The sequence below is a fragment of the Eschrichtius robustus genome, chromosome 11 (assembly GCF_028021215.1).
Source record: "Eschrichtius robustus isolate mEscRob2 chromosome 11, mEscRob2.pri, whole genome shotgun sequence".
Taxonomy (NCBI): Eukaryota; Metazoa; Chordata; class Mammalia; order Artiodactyla; family Eschrichtiidae; genus Eschrichtius; species Eschrichtius robustus.
Genome location: NC_090834.1, coordinates 23,039,377 through 23,060,146, shown reverse-complemented (window position 1 = coordinate 23,060,146; position 20,770 = coordinate 23,039,377). Strand labels below are relative to the sequence as shown.

General features: G+C 39.1%; 1 protein-coding gene across 3 annotated transcripts in view; it reads right to left on the bottom strand.

Moving 5' to 3' along the window:
* SIK2 (salt inducible kinase 2) overlaps positions 1 to 20,770 on the bottom strand; it is a 137,357-nt gene that overhangs the window by 29,767 nt on the left and 86,820 nt on the right. For all 3 annotated transcript variants that reach the window (XM_068556583.1, XM_068556584.1, XM_068556585.1), the window contains exons 4-7: positions 18,452 to 18,613; positions 4,099 to 4,223; positions 3,536 to 3,659; positions 974 to 1,194 (exon numbers count right to left, since the gene is read on the bottom strand). In XM_068556583.1, coding sequence (XP_068412684.1) covers positions 974 to 1,194; positions 3,536 to 3,659; positions 4,099 to 4,223; positions 18,452 to 18,613 — 632 coding nt within the window. The remainder of the gene's footprint in view (positions 1 to 973; positions 1,195 to 3,535; positions 3,660 to 4,098; positions 4,224 to 18,451; positions 18,614 to 20,770) is intronic.

The following is a 20,770-nucleotide window of genomic DNA, read 5'->3' as shown; positions in this document are numbered from 1 at the left end:
GCAGTCCAACCCTCTTGAAACCTTGAAAATAAAGTCGCTTCCCAATTTTTCACATCCCTAGCTGGCCAGCTCTCCCAGGATACTAACGGAACAGAAGAACAACGGATCCTTTGGCGTCTAATTCCACATGACAGGCTGCATGAGTGCTGTGCAGTGCAGCTCAGATGCAGAGCACTGGTAGCAAACATCACAGGCCAGGGGAACTGCACTCACAGCTGCCTTCAAGGGCAAGTACAAAAAAGCCTCGCTAAGCACGTGATGAGCAAAGCAGGAAAGCAGTCTGGTTTCATTTATGGCTACAATGAAGGAAAAGGCAGCACAGTTTGGAGCACTTTATCTTCACAGGGGGGCGTTTTATAGTCTTTCTTGTCATGCTTCATCCTGAAAAGCACTGTTTGTTCTTTGCCTGTTGCGGGGGTATTAAAAAATATGTACACCCTATGCACATGCCAGCTGTTAAAGGACAGAAACAAAGCTGCCAAGGAATTTCCCAGGTTCATGACCTTCTCAGTTCTATGACCCATAAAACTTCCAAATCAGGAATCCACCTGTTTCTGCCTTCTGAGTTTATTCAGTTCACAACCTAAACCCGATGTCTACCCTTCTTGTTTCCTGCTCAGCCCTCAGCCTTGTTCCATATAAACTAGCTTATTACCTGTACAGAACTTCATGTTTCATCTTAGAAGAAACTTTCTACTTTGTATTTGCTAAGCTTCCATCTTTGTCTTTTCTCAATCCTATATAAACACTTCCTTTTGAATTTTTTTGGCAGTTGGGGCAAAGGGAGGAATTTTTATATTGATTAAAAGCAAACATAAATATAGTGTGATGAAATCTTCAGGGAACACTGAACAGCAGGCCTAGGTACTGGGATGGCTAAAAGACCAGGATGACAGGTATGAGCATGAAATTTCAAGTTACTAAGTACAACAGAGTCCTAAAATTTCTTTAGTCGAATCTCTGACCACTTTACCTCAATGGTTTTCTGTTGATCTATTCCAAGGCCGTGCATCAATCGCAGAACCTGTTCATTAAACTCCCCAATGGATGGCTCATTTTCTTGCCCTTGTGGATAGAGAACAGGTCTCTGTACAGGAACTTCTACGAGCATCCACTTATGCTCCTTGATTTGAGCTATGGTTAGCCGTTTGGACGGGTCTAGGACCAACATCCTTCGAATAAGGTGCTCACAATCTACAGAAAACACAATGTTACAAAAGTCACGTAAATCACCTTGCACTTTGGGGTATTTACTTGACTCATGTGACTTTGTACAGTGGTGTTAATCTTTGTATCCTCCACAGTGCCCACTGGAAAGCAGAAGGTCAAATGAATAAATGAATACCTGAAGGCTACTCGTATTTGTCAAGTTCACATGATGAATGCTGGCACACAAAATTAACCATCACTGTGAATGAATACTTAAGAAAAAACAGGAGGGTGTAGGTCTATCCAATTCTGTCTTAATGAATCTTTTTACTGAATTTCTCAACTTACAATATCTAGACACAGACTTAGGTTTCCACTAAAGAAAAAAACAAGCCTTCTTCCTAGAAAAAGCAAATAATAAACGGTTCCTTACAGTCACTTCTGAGGCTGATACACTAAGGCTATTAAGTGAGGCCAGAGTTCTCCAAGGGACTGTTGCTATTCTCCGTATCAGTGCAACTGAGAAAAATGTACATGAAACACTAGTCACTTCTGATGACACTAAGTAAACTGCACTGCTGCAACCCTGGGCACTAGCTTATTCTCTGAGCTGACATCATATTCTTTACTACCCCCACATAAACTAGCCGTTTTATCACTTGCTATGTTCTAGGCACCATGCTAAGAGCTTTACAGAGCTTAATTTAATTAATCCCCACAATACCCCTGTTAGAAACTATTGTTATTTCCATGTTGTAGACTGAGGAAACTGAAGCACAGAGATATAACTTGCCAAGGCCAGACTGCCAGTAAGTGGTGGACTCAGGATGAAAACCAGGTGGTCTGGTTCCAAAATCTATCCTCTTAACTACTAGAACATTACTTCTGTTACCAGGAACAAGCAAGTTAAGGATGAAAACCAAAATCTAAACCGAGTAAATTTAACTGCTGCCCATGCAGCAAGCCAATACAAGAGTGGAAGGGATTATGGCACTTCATCTTAATTCAATAGTTTCGCTAGTTGGTTTTAAATTTAATTAAAAAATTTAATTTTGTAACTTCCCACCAAAAGATGTGGGAAAATCCATTTCATACTTAGAGTGAAATGGTTGTGAATCTGTATCTACAAAATGCTTCTCTAAGTCTAAAATAAACCTGGTTGTTTAGTAGCGTATTGTTTAGCCTCCATGTGTTTGTATTTTTTAGTTTTTTTCCTGTACTTGATATCTAGTCTCCTAGCCTTGTGGTCGGAAAAGATGAGGTATCACCTCACACCGGTCGGAATGGCCATCATCAAAAAATCTACAAACAATAAATGCTAGAGAGGGTGTGGAGAAAAGGGAACCCTCCTGCACCGTTGGTGGGAATGTAAATTGATACAGCCACTATGGAGAACAGTATGGAGGTTCCTTAAAAAACTAAAAATAGAACTACCATATCACCCAGCAATCCCACAACTAGGCATATACCCTGAGAAAACCGTAACTCAAAAAGATACATGTACCACAATTTTCACTGCAGCACTATTTACCATAGCCAGGACATGGAAGTAACCTAACTGTCTGCTGACAGATGAATGGATAAAGAAGATGTGGTACATATATACAATGGAATATTACTCAGCCATAAAAAGGAACGAAATTGGGTCATTTGTAATGAGGTGTATAGACCTAGAGTCTGTCATACAGAGTGAAGTAAGTCAGAAAGAGAAAAACAAATACCGTATGCTAACACACATATATGGAATCTAAAAAAACAATACTGATGAACCTAGTGGCAGGGCAGGAATAAAGATGCAGCCCTACTGGAGAATGGAATTGAGGACACGGGCGGGGGGGGGGGCGAGGGTAAGCTGGGACGAAGTGAGAGAGTAGCACTGACATATACACTCTACCAAATGTCAAATGCATGGCTAGCGGGAAGCAGCCGCATAGCACAGGGAGATCAGCTCGGTGCTTTGTGACCCACCTAGAGGGGTGGGGTAGGGAGGGTGGGAGGGAGGCTCAAGAAGGAGGGGATATGGGGATATATGTATGCATATAGCTGATTCACTTTGTTGTACAGCAGAAACTAACACAACATTGTAAAGCATTTATACTCCAGTAAATATATATAAAAAATATAAATAAACCTGGGACATTTATAGACAAGGGTAAATGGGAAGACTTGCTGTTCTTAATCTGGGACACTTTCTGTTTCCAGTTATGAGTAGGAAGGCTAGAATCTCTCTCACCTTCATGGAAGGGGTTGCTTATTTCTACAGCTTTTAAAGTGACTCGGTCACTTTATTTGGCACCCAAACTTAGAAAAAGAGAAGGCTTTGTTTAGGCACTCATTTGCAGAACAAATTCTGTAAAGCATAATTTTAAGATAAACAGGTTGTTACCTTCTGACATGAAATACGGAATCCGGAATCTTCCTTCTAACACTCTCTGCCTCAAAATTGGAAGAGTCGGGCCATCAAAAGGTAGAGCTCCACAGACAAGGACGTAAAGAACAACTCCCATGCTCTAGGGAAGAAAACAATGCAGTCTCTTTTCTACTGAGAACTTCAAACACTCTTTGTTTTCCTAAATATCCTCAGGGCTCTTAAAATCATATGGACTGAAAAATTCCTGTTTGAATTTACTATTTTCTCAGAATTAAAAAAAAAAAATCTGAAATGCTGACCAGTGCAATAAAGCATCCTATAATAAATACCAAAAGAATTAAGTTAAATCATTTTGATTACTAAACTTTAAATCATTGCTGATATTAGGATGATAACATCTTTCCCTAGAAATTCTTTCCTAGAATCTAATTCAAGATGCTCTGACTAATTATAGTCCAGTGGACAGGGAAAAGTATGAACTACTGACTATGTGTTAGGTACCGAGAGATTCCGAGATGGGCCAGAGTACCAAGTATTATCATTATAGATGCATTTAACACAGCAAAGCAAAGAAATACCCAAATATCCAGCTGTGGTCCTTCATACTGCTGCCCTTCAAAGACTTCTGGGGCTGCATAAGGGGGGCTGCCACACCATGTTGCCAGCAGTTCACCACTTTTAAAGAAATTTCCAAAACCGAAATCTATTGGGATGGAAATAAATGTTACTTTCATCTATGCTCTCAAACTATACTGAATTTCTCATAATAATTTTATAATATGCTACATTAACAATATCACTACTATTCACTCTGTGGGAATGCGACAGCATGTATCTTATGATGTTTCCTTAGCACTTAGCACAATGAATAGCAAATATTAAGTATTCAGTAAATATTTGTTGAATGAATGTGTTAATGAATTAAGTTTTCTTCTCAAAGAGAATGAGCGAGAGGCTGGAAAAAGACTTTATCTCTTGTATTTTTAAGGCTGAAAGAAAAATCCACTGATACGGACAATCAACTTGAATTTGATAATCTTAGAATTTCAATTACTCCATGATTAAGAGCTCTTGAGCTTATATGGTTTATAAAAAAAGAAACAAATGAGTAAAACTCTAAGATATTTACCTAAACACAACCAAGGGACTGGCTGCTCTCACAGCCCCAGGCTAGCAAGATAAATAACCTTTTAAGGCAACTGAGGACAGAGTTTCCTAAGTAACAACTCTCTTAAGTGTTGGCCCGCACATCCTGAATTAGGCAGATACTCATCTGAATAGCTCATTAACATGCAATGGCCATGTGGCCCAGCCACAGGCCACCTATCACCAATGTCACTTGTTTACTCATTTATGGAATGCGGTGGCATTATACTTCAAAATAGTTAATGGCCTTCCCCTTATGATATTAGTCACACTGAATCTGCAGCTTTGATAAACAGCATGCCCTCTGGAAACACTGTACTCAGATGCCTTCAATATGCATGAAAGTTACGGCGTAAGACAAACGCAGTGAGATCTGGTATAAACGCAAGCTTGTGCTCTTTTGCTAAGCCTTCACACAGTCGCATGTCTTAGTGAAGGAACAAATTCCGGTTGTTTTGCAAGTTAGAGCCAAAATGTCTCATGCTGCAACAGACTCCTGGCTGAAGGCTACACCTCAGTGACGGGAACTGGCTCTACTCTGGCTGGTGTACGCCCTGCACGGAGAGTGAGCTTTCGGTGGTGCCCCAAGGGAACTGGGACAAGTCTCCAGCGCCAGACTGACTGGCTGTGTGACATGCGTTCAGTCTTTGCGAGCCTCAGTCTTCCCAGTTGTAACACTGAAACATAGTAGTCAGCAGGTTGTTATGGGGATCCAGTGAGTTAACAGAAACTCACACCCCACTCACACCCTGAGACTATGGTGCACTTCTGTACCTTAGGGGAGACATTCTCTTAGCTCCCTGACATAAGCAGTAGTAACAGAAACAGTCATGATCCCCAACACCACAGCCTCATGGCTGAGTACGATCTATGAAGCTAGGGAGACCTACAGCTGATTTCCAGTTTTGCCACCTTCTAGCCTCAAGGCCCCTACGTAAATTATTTAATTTTCCTGAACCTTATTTTCTGTATCTATAAGTGTGCGGATAATCCACCTACCCAGATAGGATGCCGTGAGGATTAAATGAGACTAAGAATGTAAAATTCCTGGAGCACAGTAGATGTGAAGTGTCAGCTCCCAAAGCCATCATTACCAATTACTGCCTTTCAGAGAAAAGGGTCCTGAGAAAATACACAGGAAGGGTAAAGAAAGTGTGGAGAAGCTTAAGGGTTCACAAGAGAAAAGATGGTGCATGTGGGGAAAGAGATGGTGCATCTAAATCTGGAGGAACACAGCTGTGGCCTGTCCTTGGCATCCAGGAGTACGAGGTGATGAGAACACCTCCCTCCACAACGTAACTGCAGTTCAGGCCTACGCTCGGCTTTCCAAAATGACTGTCAGAGAGGTCTTATCTTCTCAATTCCACCTCTAGGACTAACCACTCACATCACATCACAACCCATGTGTCCATATTGATAGGTGTTTCTAATTTTCTAGAAAAACTATACTCTCAAACGATCCAAGGACTAGATGTTCAAATAACATTTAAAGAGGAAAATGTTACTTTCACTCACACAGAAAAGCCCAAGAAGCTCTGGGAAGTGTGTTTGGAGATCATGAAATAGGTCCAATAATTGCTGTACTTTAAACCATAATCACAGGATGAGTTTTAGCACATATAAGTTGAGAATACTCTCTAAATAGCATTGGAATGTTTTAACGTTTCAGAGAGTCATTCCAGAACTCCTTCATTCTGAACCTCCCCCGACTCCTGTAGAACGAACTCAAAGAGTGACTGGGACAGAGGTCTGTCAGGAAGGCTGCCTGGACTCTTTACTCCCCTAGGCTCTCTCACTGGACACTCCATAGGCAGGAAGAGAGCAAAAACTAGGAAAGAACCATGGTGCCTGTAGTAGCCTAGTCTCAACCTTGGCTGTACACATCTGGGACAAAGAAAGCGTCCTGTTAACTTAGAAGAAAAAGGGTACTAAACAGATGTTACTTCTATTTCCTGTAGGTAACTGAAGAAAACAGGAACTTGAGTCTGTAGGAACATTAAAAGAAGCACCGAAAGAAAATCAGGTTCATTAAAATTATTATAATAGCATTTATGTAGATGTCTTCTATAACCCTGTCAAAGCACTTAAATATTTTATTTGTAATCATCTGATGTATGGGTTAAGGAAAGCTTTGGAGTCAGGCAAATCTTGGGTTTTCCACTTAGCTGTGTGATCTCGGGCAAATTACTTAATTTCTCAGCCTTGGTTTCCTCATTTGCAAAATGGGGACATTGTCTACACTTCACAAAGTTATTATGAGTAACATATACCCACAATAAGTGAGTATATGTAGATAAGTACACTTACATCATAAGTAGATAACATAATAATGCTTTAGGCTTGCTATTGAAACTAAGCAGGTGCTCAATAAACAGGTGGCCACTGAGTAAGCTACTCAACAGAAGAGAAGAATAGCAATTCTTCTTCTTGTTTTACTTATCTGTCTTCTCTATCAGACTAAACTCCTTGAGAGTAGAGAAGGGGGGAAATGATATATGTCTGTACCCCTAGAACTTAGTACGCTGTCAGCACACAGCAGCTGTTCAATAAAGGTTTGCTGAATGAGTATGTTGTCATTGTCTCTTTTAAAAGTGTCAGAAGCTGATCTAAGCTCTCCTAAGATAATTTCTTCTTAGTAACCCCATGAGGTATCCTTATTTTCGGAGAGAGTGAGGGTAGAAAGTTAAGTACCTTGCTAGAGCTTACACTAAATTGCAGACTTACCAAGTCTGACTACAGAGCTCTCACTGTTAACCACCTTTATGTCTTTCTCTGGTACAGTGATATGTAGCTATTTTTGAGCAGGTTAATAATTGTCAGGTTTAAGAAGTGGCAATGGGAAAACACTTAAAAATAAAAGCCTTTTTATCTCTTCACAGGAATCTGTACAATTTGCTTCATTCACAGTCTGCAGCTTTCTGCCTAAAAGCATATAGTGAAATGAGGGGCGAGCAAGAGGGATGAAATACGAAAACGGCAGAGCTATGCAGGATTTTTTTCTTTTCTTTAATGTTTTTCTAAAAATTTATTTATTATTTATTTGGCTGCTCCAGGTCTTAGTTGCCACGTGTGGGATCTTTAGTTGTGGCATGCGAACTCTTAGTTGCAGCATGTGGGATCTAGTTCCCTGACCAGGGATCAAACCCGGGCCCCCTGCATTGGGAGTGTGGAGTCTTAGCCACTGGACTACCAGGGAAGTCCCAGGATTTCTTTCTTATCACTATTTATTCATGTGGAATGGGTATTTATTGTTTCATCACACCAACCAAATTCATTGCTTCCTTCATTAAACATTTGAGTGCATACATGTGTCAACCACTGTGCAAACACAGAAGATAGTCTCATAACAACAGAGAATAATCAAAGACCCCACATTAACACCTGACTTTTGAAAAGTATTATGAAAACAGTCACATGGGCATTCCTCTCTATGCTAGACCCAGACCCAGCCTGGCTTTGCTGGAAAGGAAAGTTTAATGTCTAGTTTAATGTCTTCTCTAATGTTCTGATCTACAAGTTAATACCTCAAATGATGGCTGCTGTGTCCCTCAGACCCTTTTTTGCTTCCTGTTTCTCTGTCATAGAATGTATGCCATGCTATGTTGGATTCACTTTGATATTTTTAACTTTTAATTTCCAAATAGTTTTACAAAAGAGTTGCAACAATAAAGTGAGGAGAATTCCCTATGCCCTTCATCCAACTTCCTCCCCTAATGTTAACATTTTACATAACTATATTAGTAAAATTATCAAAACTAAGAAAGTAACACTGGGCTTCTTTGGTGGCGCAGTGGTTAAGAATCTGCCTGCCAATGCAGGGGACACGGGTTCAAGCTCTGGTCCGGGAAGATCCCACATGCCTCGGAGCAACTAAGCCCGTGCGCCACAACTACTGAGCCTGCGCTCTAGAGCCCATAAGCCAAGCTACTGAGCCTGCGCACCACAACTACTGAAGCCTGCACGCACCTAGAGCCTGTGCTCTGCAACAAGAGAAGCCACCGCAATGAGAAGCCCATGCACCGCAACGAAGAGTAACCCCCGCTCGCCGCAACTAGAGAAAGCCCACGCGCAGCAACGAAGACCCAACACAGTCAAAAAAAAAAAAAAATTAATTAATTAAAAAAAAAAGTAACACTGATTCAGTACTATTAATTAAACCATGGACTTCATTAACATTTCGCCAGTGTTCTCTCTAACGTCCTCTCTCGGTGCAGGGTTCCACAATGCACTTAGTTGTCCTGACTCCTTAGCCTTCTCTAATTTCTAACAGTTCCTCAGTCTTTCCTTGTCTTTCTTGACCATGACCAGTGCTGGTCAGGTATTTTGTAGACTGTCTCTCAGTTTGGGTTTGCTGGATGTTTTCTCATGATTAGATTAAAATGATTGCTTTTTGGGAAGAACATCACAGAGGTGAAGTGCTCTTCTCAGGGCATCATATGAGGGGGTGCAGGTATTATGGCTTAATTATTGGTGGAGTTAACCTTGATCTATGGATTAAGGTGGTGTCTTCTGGGTTACCCCATTATAAAGTTACCATTTTTCCCCTTGAGATTAATAAACATTTTAAAGATACATTGAGTCTACATATACCCTGTTTCTCCTTAAACTTTCACCCATTAATTTAGCATTCATTGGCAGATCTTGATTGCAGCAATGATTACTGTGGTGCTCTAACGGTGAGCTTTCATTTCCCTCATTCCTTCTACAGTTATTAATTACAACTCTTCAAGAGTTGTCCCTTCTTCCCGTCTTATTTATTTATTCATTAAACTATTTGTTTATTTTTTACAATACTGTCATATTATATTCATCATAAGTATTTATTTTATTCTTTGGGTTATAATTCAATACTATTGTTATTTATTTTGATGCTTAAATAGTTCCAGCTTTGGCCACTAGGAGCTAATTCAGGTTGGCTCTTGTATCCTTTCAACATGCCCCCATCCTTTTAAAATTTCATTTTATTTTAAGTATTTCCTTATCTCTTGGTACCAGAAGATGTTCCAGGCTCACCTTGTACTTTCCTGCCCCATCCCAGGAATCAACTGCTTTTCCAAGGAGCCCTGATTCCTTTTACAGAGGAATGGTATTTAGAAACCAAGACTAAGACCTAGATGTACTCACTGCAGCTGGGCTGTCACTGAGTCTAGGCCCTGTCATCAAACAGAGGAAATATACGTATGAATGCTTATCAGTGTACACACACACACACACACACACACACACACACACACACTGCTGTATTTGTTTTTGTGCCTGTCTATATGTACATGTATTAAGAAAAAACAATAACCCATGAATTCATACTGATACTTCTCACTCCAATTCAGGGTTCAGACTAGCATTATTTTGATACTATTTTTATTCATGCATGATTGACTAAACAACTCTGACAAAATTTTGAAGGTATAAAGAAGTTTTTTTCCTCTGCGGTAATCTGTCATTTGTATGGGAGTAATTGGTGGGAGTAATTGCTTGAACTCTCACTCATAATATACCTTGAGTTTGTCAGATCAATCAAGATTTTCAACATTTCTTGAGCACAGTAGGGAAAAGACAAATCTTTCTCAAAGAACCTCTTAGCTTCACAATTTTAAGGTATGAAATCATAAGAAGTTTTTGAAACAAAATGACAACTAGTCCTTCAACATGGTGTATGAGTTATAATCAAATCCAAAAACCATTTATGTCTTGCCTACTTTGGACTAGGCATTACACACTTGGTATTTTTGTATATATTATCTCATTTAATCATGATGACAGCCCTGTGAGGTATGAATGTCCTTACCTTACAAAGGGGGAAACTGAAGCTGAAAGTAGTTAACAGAATTGCCCAAATATCTACAGCTGCAAGTGGCTTAGCCAGTATTCAAATACAGGGCCTTTGAACTCCAAGCCAGGTGTTCTTTTTTTTTTACTATACCACAGATGTTCTAAGACCGTCACTAGTCAGAGAAGTTGTTTTTATTTTTTTTGTTGTAAGGCCTCATAGTCAGAGAAGTTTAATCCAACTTAAAATTGGAGATAAGGCTGTTATAAGCCCAGGAAAAATCCTTTACATTATATAGAGATGAGAGATTTTCTAATTTATCCCTCTGCTAGCAGAAGTTGACAAGTGAGGGCTTTCTCATCTCTACAATATTGAATGCTATGTTAAAAGCATCCTTAATAAGTGAATGGGAATAATTAAGATGTTTGCAAAGTAAATGTCAAATATACACCTACATTCATTTCAGAAATTATTGATTTTAAGAATGTGTTAAAATAGACACATCTTGTCCTTTTCATGTGGAGATGATTTATGTTCCTATCCCTACAACGCTAAGGCATGTACTCCAAGGTTTTACTTTAACGTTAGTTTTGAGATTTCCTGATATATCCCTATTTTCTCACCTGGTTTCTGTGTGGCCTAAAAGGTTGATAGAAGAGAGTGTTTGGGGTAGAGTCTCTAAACACAGAACAGGTTAATTAGTGTTGACTGACTCTCATGGAAATCAACTTGGCCTTAAAAGCTGAGTCTTCTAGTTACCTCTTATCTAACTAGTAACAGACCACGGATATATTTGAAAACAGTATTAGAACTGTTATTATTGTTTTCTGCTTTATATTTTGAGAGTGACTGACCTGAATCTTCCTGATAACAAAAATCAATTATTATTACTGTCGTCACTAAATTACATAAATTATCAGTGCCCAAACGTCATTAGCAAAGGGCTAACGTTTTAGGAATAACAGGGCCTTACACAGAGTAAATAAGCTGATTACTGGCTGATGGGAACAAAGCACATTAGTGAATACTGTCAGAGTGAAATAGATCAAACATTAGCATGCATACACATCACCTGGGGAACCCGCTAAAATGCAGATTCTGATTCAGTAGGCCTAGGGGTGGGCTTGAGAGTCTGCATTTCTAACAGACATCCAAAGTGATGCTCATGCTGGTCCCCAGACCACTGTTCCAGTAGCCGGGAAATAAAGAATGAAACAGAGGTTGTGAAAAAGATATAGATGTTAAACAGTTTGTCGCTGTTTACTGTTGCAAAATAATTATAATTACTAAATACTTTCAAGATTTAATATTTAAATAACAAAGACTAAATAGAAGTCGTTAGGTAAACAATTAAGTCATTATTTTAAAAAGGAAAAAAGCAAACAAAACATTGAAAACCCACCTTCAAGCTAAGAGAAAGTAAATGATTTCTAGGAATCAACACAACCAAGGCAATTTTTAATCTCCAGCAGTGTGCTATAATGTCTAATTTATAATTTTAAAAATCCTCCTACAGAGAAGCAGATGGTTTTAGGGTTAAATTTATCCTTGTTTCTAAAATTACCAGTAGAATTCAGATATCCAGTCTTGCTGAAGAGTTACACATCTTTTGTAGTTATTATAATAGGAACGAAGAAGACAATTATGAGGAAATGAAAGCGGACAAATGAAAGGTAGTAGAGTGTGGAGACGGAGCTGACCCACTGCACGAACTGAATACCGATCAGCCAACGCTGACGTCACTGCATACCTTGTTGCCCACCAGCAAGAGGCCAGCTGAACAGTTTACTTCCAAACATCAGTCATTCCCTCCCTACCTGACAAGAGGACACAAGAACAATCATCACAGTTGAGATGAAATGTGATCCTGCTGACCACTGTGAGACATCTATTTGTCCAATGAGAGAGTTCAGTGAGCTAAGAAGCAAATAAACGCTCTTCCTCAGCCCAAAATGGAGTGGGGGAGGAGGAGGGAGATGAGGAGAGGAAACACAAAACAGAAGGAAACAAAACCCTTTGAGCTGTCTTCCATATTCCAGGCTTAATGTGCGGCTAGTGCTAAGTAGGCTTGAAGGATAAAGACAAGGTCTCATTATGTCTGCTGATGCAAAAGCTCTTTGCACATTTTACATAATACTAGTGGCAGGAAGATAACAAATGGAAGACTTTTAATAAATATTTTACTAACAAAACCTGCTCCAGCCTCTCCCACCCTTTTTTGGTTCCAGGGCACAAAACTAGAATTATATATACAGAAACCCTGTCTCAAGGTCTTCTAATAAGCAGGAAGGTTGTTAGAAGCAATCATGAGAGATGATGGGCTACTCAGAGATCATAGTCAATTCAGAAGGGAAGCATTCCTCTTGGGCTAAAGACAAGTGACTTGTGATGCACAGGTCAGATTAATCAGGCTTATTTCACATTACTAATTACACTGAAGGTCCCGCTAAGAAAAAAAAATTAATTTATATCAAGCAGAGACAATTTAGAATATAAATGATAAACTTTCCTTGTACCTCTGAGATTTGTATTAATAAGGCTTTAAACCTTGGTAATTAAAAAAAAAATACACGATGGGGGGGTTATATGGCTATCAAACTTTTCAGAATTTGTTTTCACATGGAATCAATTATACACTGAATACAAATAATAGCCACCTTTTATGAGTGTTTACATGGTGCCAGGAAGCTTAATTAACAATTTATTTGGGACTTCCCTGGTGGTCCAGTGGGTAAGACTCTGTGTTCCCAATGCAGGGGGCCTGGGTTCGATCCCTGGTCGGGGAACTAGATCCCGCATGTATGCCACAACTAAGAGTTCACATGCCACAACTAAGGAGCCCTCATGTCGCAACTGAGTCTGCATGCCACAACTGAGAAGTCCACATGTTGCAACTGAGAAGTCTGCATGCTGAAACTAAGACCCAGCGCAGCCAAAATAGATAAGTAAATAAATAAATATATTAAAAAACAAAACAAAAAGCCCCCAATTTATTTAACGAAACCTTAACCAGCACTAACTATGTACCAGGCACTGTTCTAAGAACTTTGCAAATATTAACTAATAACCACTATGAGATATGAACTTCTGTCATTCCCTCTTAACTGATAAGGAAACTGAGGACAGAGAGGTTAGGTAATGTGTCCAAGGTCATGCAGCTAGTAAGTGCAGTGCCAGGGTTCAAATCCAGGTAGCTTGGCTCTAGAGCCCATAATCTTACCTATGACCTCTCTGTGTCTAACATTATCACTAATCCCTACAATGTTCCTGAGGAATGGATTAATCTCTGTTTAATAGATTTGGAAACCTAAGCTCAGTGAGGTTAATTAATCAGCCCAAGGTCACACAGCTACTAATGGCACAGCCAGAATTTGTACCAGAACTGTCTGATATCAAACTCCACATTCTTTATGAGAAGCCTTGTTTGAATTGTGATATTTTCTGAAAACCTCCTCCGAGTAATTCATACATATTAATTCTTATCTAAGTATTCATTATAAACATTTCAACTGAGGAAAGTTGAAGAATAAAACTAAATGTCCTTCATCTATTTACTCTCAAGTTAATGCCTAAATAGTCATAGCCAAAATAGCGTGGAGGAAACAGTACTGCAATTATCAAAACCAATGAAAGGGACTTCCCTGGTGGTGCAGTGGTTAAGAATCCGCCTGCCAATGCAGGGGACACGGGTTCGAGCCTTGGTCTGGGAAGATCCCCCGTGCCGCAGAGCAACTAAGCCTGTGTGCCACAACTACCAAAGCCCGCGCGCCTAGAGCCCATGCTCCACAACAAGAGGAGCCACCACAATGAGAAGCCCGCGCACCACAACGAACAGTAGCCCCCCCTTCACGGCACCTAGAGAAAGCCCGCACGCAGCAACGAAGACCCAACGCAGCCAAAAATAAATAAATACATTTATATAAAAAAAAACAACTAATGAAAGCCAAAATTTCTTTGCATTCTGCCTCTTACTCTGAATATCCTAACACTCGTATTTTGCGATGGTTGTAGGTCTCATAACTGAGGCGATGAGCACACACAGATGTGGGTGAATTCATGGCCCACCAGTGTCTGAAGTTTTTACCTGCTGGAGGAGCATAAACGAGAAGCTGATTTCAAAGCCAAGTTTCTGTGTTTATTAAAATGAACCACGTCTGATACTTCTATTCCATTTTCTGTCTTATAAACGGAGACAAATGTTTTAATTTAAATCTAGTTTTGGTTTGCACTTCTCTTCAACTTCAACATACAAGATGGTTAAAACAGTTCATTTATTCAGCCCATTTAGCAATTAAAGAGATCTTCATAAGCAGAATAAACAGAGATATAGTATAATTTGAGAGAGTAATTTTGTATTTTATTCTGAGGTTTTGTAATTTTTCCATGGAGCCCCATCTTTCCTACACGTATTAGATTTCTTTAAAATTCAAGAAGAATCCTCAGAGATCAGAAGACAATATTTTTAAAGGGAAGCAGGGCCATAAAAAAGTTATAAAAATCTATGGATAAAAATATATACCCTGGAGAAGTTCTTTCACAGCATTGGAACACATCTAAACTTCTGATGGCATGTGGAACCCTCTATGATCTGGCTCTGCCTACCTGATCTGGCTCTGCCTACCTGACCAGGCTCTGTTCCTATCATTCCTCGCTGGCACTTACGCTCCAGTAGCTCTGGTCTGTAGTTTCCCTACACACCTTGAGTTCTCTGGCCTGCCTGCCTTTGCCCGTGCTCATCCATTTGCCTGGAGCTGCCATCCCTACCTCACCCCCTCAATGAACTCTCCTCCTTTCTCCTTCTCTCCCCCAATCCCACCACAAATGCCTCCTTCTTAATCAAGTCTTAGCTAATCATTTCCCTGATTCTTTCAGGCGAGTTAGTCTTCCTCCCAGCCTCATAGCCTGTATGACAGTTATCTTTTTATGTTATATTTACCGAAAGGTCTGGTTCTGGATTAACTCCTTGAGGTAAGGGCAGAGTTGAGTGTTTCTGTATTGCTGTTGTTTTTGTCTTGAAATATTTGAATCTCCAGAATTTAGCCCAGGAGCATAGTAGATGTTTAATAAACATTTGCTAAAATTTGGGGTAAAGGGTGGTGAGGATGACAGAGAAAAAAATGTGGGCAACAAGAAACTTGAACGCTTAGCTATACTGCGTGTACATGTATGTGTGTGTGTGTGTATCCACTTGTGAGATATGGAATTAAGGACACTAAATGTATAAATATAGAATGATGGAACCCAAAATTCAGTTAGTGAGTACTCCTTGAGGAATAACTGACAAACAATGTTTGGAAAATACAACATGGTGTAGTGGAAGAAGCACAGATACTGTGGTCAGAGAGATCTAGGCTTGAATTCCAGGTCTGCTACTTATTATCTGAGTTGCCTTAGGAAGTTATTTAATCTCTTTGTGTTTCAGTTTTTTCATCTGAAAACAGAGTACCTGCAAATAATGAAGGCTCAATAAATGTTTCTGTGATACTAGCTTAACCAGAGAGAACAACTTTAGGTCTCTGAGATTTTACCTGTCTTCTAGATAAAAATTAGAAGGCCTTGAATTTCAGATATTCAAAAATAAAAATAGCAAAAACAAACAAATAACTAGATTTCACATAATGACAGAAATACTGGGTTTATCTACCTATACTATAGGCCAGAATTACAGAAGACACAATTACAGCCAGGCAAAACTTGGTTAAAACCTTAATGGAATATTCTGCATATTTTGTTTGCAAGGTTTTTTGATGTTCTATTTTGACACTGTAATTCCTATAGCATATGACTCCCACCTCTAACCTTTCTTTCTCTGCCTGAAATGACTCCCAGAACTCCTTTAAGGTACTGTTTTTGTGAAAGTTTTGTTTTGGCGATAAAGGAATGTAAAGGTGAAGCAGGGGTTTCCCCTTCTTTCTACAGAGTAAAGAACTTCAAAAAAACAAGAGTCGTCTCTGAGAAGGACAGTTTTAGGGCAGCTGATGCTCTCAAGGAGAAGTAAACAAAAAATTACAGTGAAGTGCGTTACAGAAAGTTTGCAAAAAGGAGTGAAATGAATGAGACCAATGGAAGGGCCAAAAGAAGAAGGAAAACTGGGAGAAATGAACATACATTATAAATTACAGAAACACTAATACTGTATTTTTAAAACAAAAAAGAAAAATCAGTACAAATCTTCAAATATAATGGGAATGTAGCAAATTAACTTAAAAAACACTCTCATTCAGGCAATTTCATTAGGAAAAAAAAAAAAAAATCACAGACTACAGAATGAAAAATCCATTACTTCCCTGAAACAAATGTGACATTGGCGTTTAAAATTAATTATTAAAATTAAAGTAAGTAAAAGTTAAAGTAAGTAAAAATTATTTGCCTTCCCTAAAATGCCCAAGTTGGAAATGAATGATAAATGGCATAGAAATAAACCAGTTAAATGTACAAATCAGAGGCTTTTCACTTATATTTCATACCACAGTGCAGCAAACTAAGGCAGTTGTTTTCTCCCTAAACTTAGTGAGTCCAGTGAGTATCCAGCCTAGCTAGTCAACCACTTCTTGGTCAGCTTCTCTCATGTGGATGCCTCTGTCCCTCTTTAATACCCTAAGACAAAACACCACCGCTTGCAACTTTGCTAAGCTTTTGCTTTGTGCCCCTTATTTTCTTCCAAACCCTAACCAAAATAAATCTCTCTCTCTCCTTCCCACACCTACAATCTCTACTGCTGTACTCTAGCACACACCCACATTCTCTTAATTGGACTACTGCATTAGGTTCCTGATCAGTTTTCCTGTCTTCAGTCTCACCCCCATCTCCCACCTACCTTCACTCTGTGGCCAGAGAGACATCTTTCTAACATGCAAATCTAATCACCTTGTCCCAGTCCCACTTCATCTCCATCCCCGCCCTAAAATTTCCGATAGGCTATGCTCCCTATTACCTACAGAATAAACTCTAAAATCTTTTTCGTGGCCTTCAAGACCTTTCATATTCTGATCTTCGCCTACCTGCTCTTCCTGTATCAATCCCCCACAACTACAGATTTTACATTTAACTAATATTGAGCAATGGTTCCCTACCATTACAATTTCAATCTCTTTCTCTCTCTTGTACCTGCGGTTATTTACACGGTTCGCCTGTCCTACTTCTGTTTATCTCCCTGGCAAGCTTCTAACTCATCTCTCAAGCCTAACTTCAAAGAGTTCCTTCTTTGTGCAGCTTCCTGACTTCTCAGGTAGACTGATGTTCCTACATCTATATTCCTATTGCACTCTGTACCTATATTTTTGGGCAACTGTTATATTGTATTTTCATTATTCTTATTTCCCCACCAGACTTTTAAGATCACAGGAAATGACTTTTTGATTTGTATCCTTAGTACCTAGCATAGCACAGTACCTGACACATAAATATTTATTGACTGAATGAGAGTTTTTGACCATGTGAAAAGGAAACTTGGAATATAAAATATTTATAAAAGATTTTGCCAACTGTGAAAAGGGTAGGAGGAAAACTAGCAAAATAATCCTTAGTCTCCATGTTATAAATCAAAACCCTATTGTATCAGAAGAAGGCAAGGTGCTTTTGTGTTGCCAGTACTTCTCATTCTACTGCTGTTACCTCCTTTGTCGTTCTTCTGTCTACAACCTCTTTGCAGCCACCGGTCGTAATTAAGAGAGCAGGGTAGAGCACCAGCAACCTATGCTACTCCTCCAGCCCTATCAGCCCCTCCAATCACTCACACACCCAGTGGAGTGCCACAAAGGGGCCTGAACACAAATCAGACTGAGGATACAAATCAGACCCCAGTCATAGTCTTGCCACGGTGTGCGTTGATAAGGAACTTATTTCCCTTACTTTTCATTATTACACATAGGACTAAGGAAATGAATAAAATACACTCTGAGAGCGCTTGATGTCATGGGTGGAGGCTCCTGCATCTCTGCCTGCAGGTCTGTTTCTGCACCCTGAGTGCCATGGCTCATATCTGATCACGTTAGAGCCAGCTGTGTCCCAGTTACCTGCTATTTTGATATTCATGTTGTTATCCAGCAGGAGATTTTCAGCCTTGAGGTCACGGTGCACAATCTTCCGACCGTGACAGTAATCAACAGCAGACAGGATTTGCCAGAATTTGCGCCTCGCCTCAGGCTCATTTAACCGGCCGTGATTAGCAAGGTAGTCTGTAAAAGAAGAAAGAATTGAGAATTATTCACACACACCAAAAAACCCCACTATTAGTATTCAGGATTTTTTTTTTTCCCTCAAAAAGTTCTTTTAGAATCTCAAAATTAGTTAATAACAATAACAATAAAAGAATGAATGAAGGGAAATACAGCACACAGAGACTCAAGTTCAAGGCCTTGGCTAAGTGCCTTTTCCTCTCTGTGCCTCAACTTCCTCAATCATAAAATGAGAGGGTTGGTCTTTTTTTTTTAATTGACGTATAGTAGATGTACACTATCATGTAAGTTACAGGTGTACAATATAGTAATTCACAATTTTTAAAGGTTATACTCCATTTATAGTTAGCCTATAAAATATAGGCTATATTCCCTGTGTTGTACAATATATCCTGGTAGATTGTTTTATACCTAATAGTCTGTATCTCTTAATCCCCTTACCCCTATATTGTCTCTCCCTCCTTCCCTCTCCCCAGTGGTAATCACTACTTTGTTCCCTATATCTGAGACTGCTTCTTTTTTGTTATATTCACTAGTTTCTTGTATTTTTTGATTCCACATGTAAGTGATATCATACAGTAAACAAACAACAAAAAAAGTTCCTTTAATAATGAGAGTTAGTGTTCAAGTAAAACGCTGTTTTCCAAGTTCCTTGCCCTGAGAAAAGTAATTCCAATCATATTTTCACTGGAGCCCAGATAAGTGGAGAGAGCCCAGGACCAGACAATAGCAACTGGCATAATATTCACAGTACAATTCAAAACGCTTTTTTAGGTTAAGAGATACAAACTACCATGTATAAAATAAACAAGCAACCAGGATATATTGTACAGCACAGGGAAATGTAGTCAATACTTTGTAATAACTTTAAATGGGGTAAAAATCTGTAAAAATACTGAATCAATATGTTGTAAACCTGAAACTAATCATATTATAAATCAACTATACTTCAATTAAAAAAATGTCTTTTAAAGCCCAAACACTCTCTCTGTTCTTTGTTGAAAAATTTATTGAATATTTTTCCTAACCACATTTTAAAAATAAAATTTATTTAAAACAAAGAACATGAATAAATTCTGACATCTCATCAGACGAGGGATATCTTTCCTTTAAACAACGATTCATGAAGTTATTGTACAAACCACCTGTAAAAGGAGATACGATGGTCCCTGAAAGTAACTTAAATAATTTGTACCCTGTTCTCCTAATCAGTGGAGCAATTCTGATATACCCCAAAACATGCAGACTTGTTCTCAAAACCATGTTCTTTAAACAAATATACTGTGCAAGATACATCAGCTATTTTTGTGCTATGTTATAATATCTATTAAAGCAGTTTATTTGAAAATTAATTCTGTATGAATTAATTCTGTATGAATTCAATAAAACTAAACATTACAGTTTATTCAAGTTTTACCTGAAGATCTAAAAGCCCTCTGAAATGGTCTTTTTTTTTTTTAAGAAATTCACGGTATGTATGTATGTATGTATGTATGTATGTATGTATGTATGTATGTATGTATTTATTTATTTATTTATTTATTTATTTATTTATTTATTTATGACTGTGTTGGGTCTTCGTTTCTGTGCGAGGGCTTTCTCTAGTTGTGGCAAGTGGGGACCACTCTTCATCGCGGTGCGCGGGCCTCTCACCATCGCGGCCTCTCTTGTTGCGGAGCACAGGCTCCAGACGCGCAGGCTCAGTAATTGTGGCTCACGGGCCCAGTTGCTCCGTGGCATGTGGGATCTTCCCAGACCAGGGCTCGAACCCGTGTTCCCTGCATTGGCAGGCAGATTCTCAACCACTGCGCCACCAGGGAAGCCCTGAAATGGTCTTTTGAGGGAAAAGGGGTCAACATAAACCCTGAAAGGCTTTCCTATTTAAGATTATTTTATGAAGTTAGGAACTGTATGAGTGAAACAATATTTATAGTCACCTTCACATATTTTCTGCTCTAGGCTTTGGTTTTACTAGTTTTTAAATTCCATGCCTTGGCTCATGCCATCCTCAATATTTATTATAAAATTTACTAACATTTGTACAGTACTTTACAGTTTATAAAGCATGTTCATGTCACAGTATCTCACTTAATCTTCCTAAAAGCCCTCTATGATAACTACTACTCTAATTCCTATTTTGTAGATGAGGAAACTGAA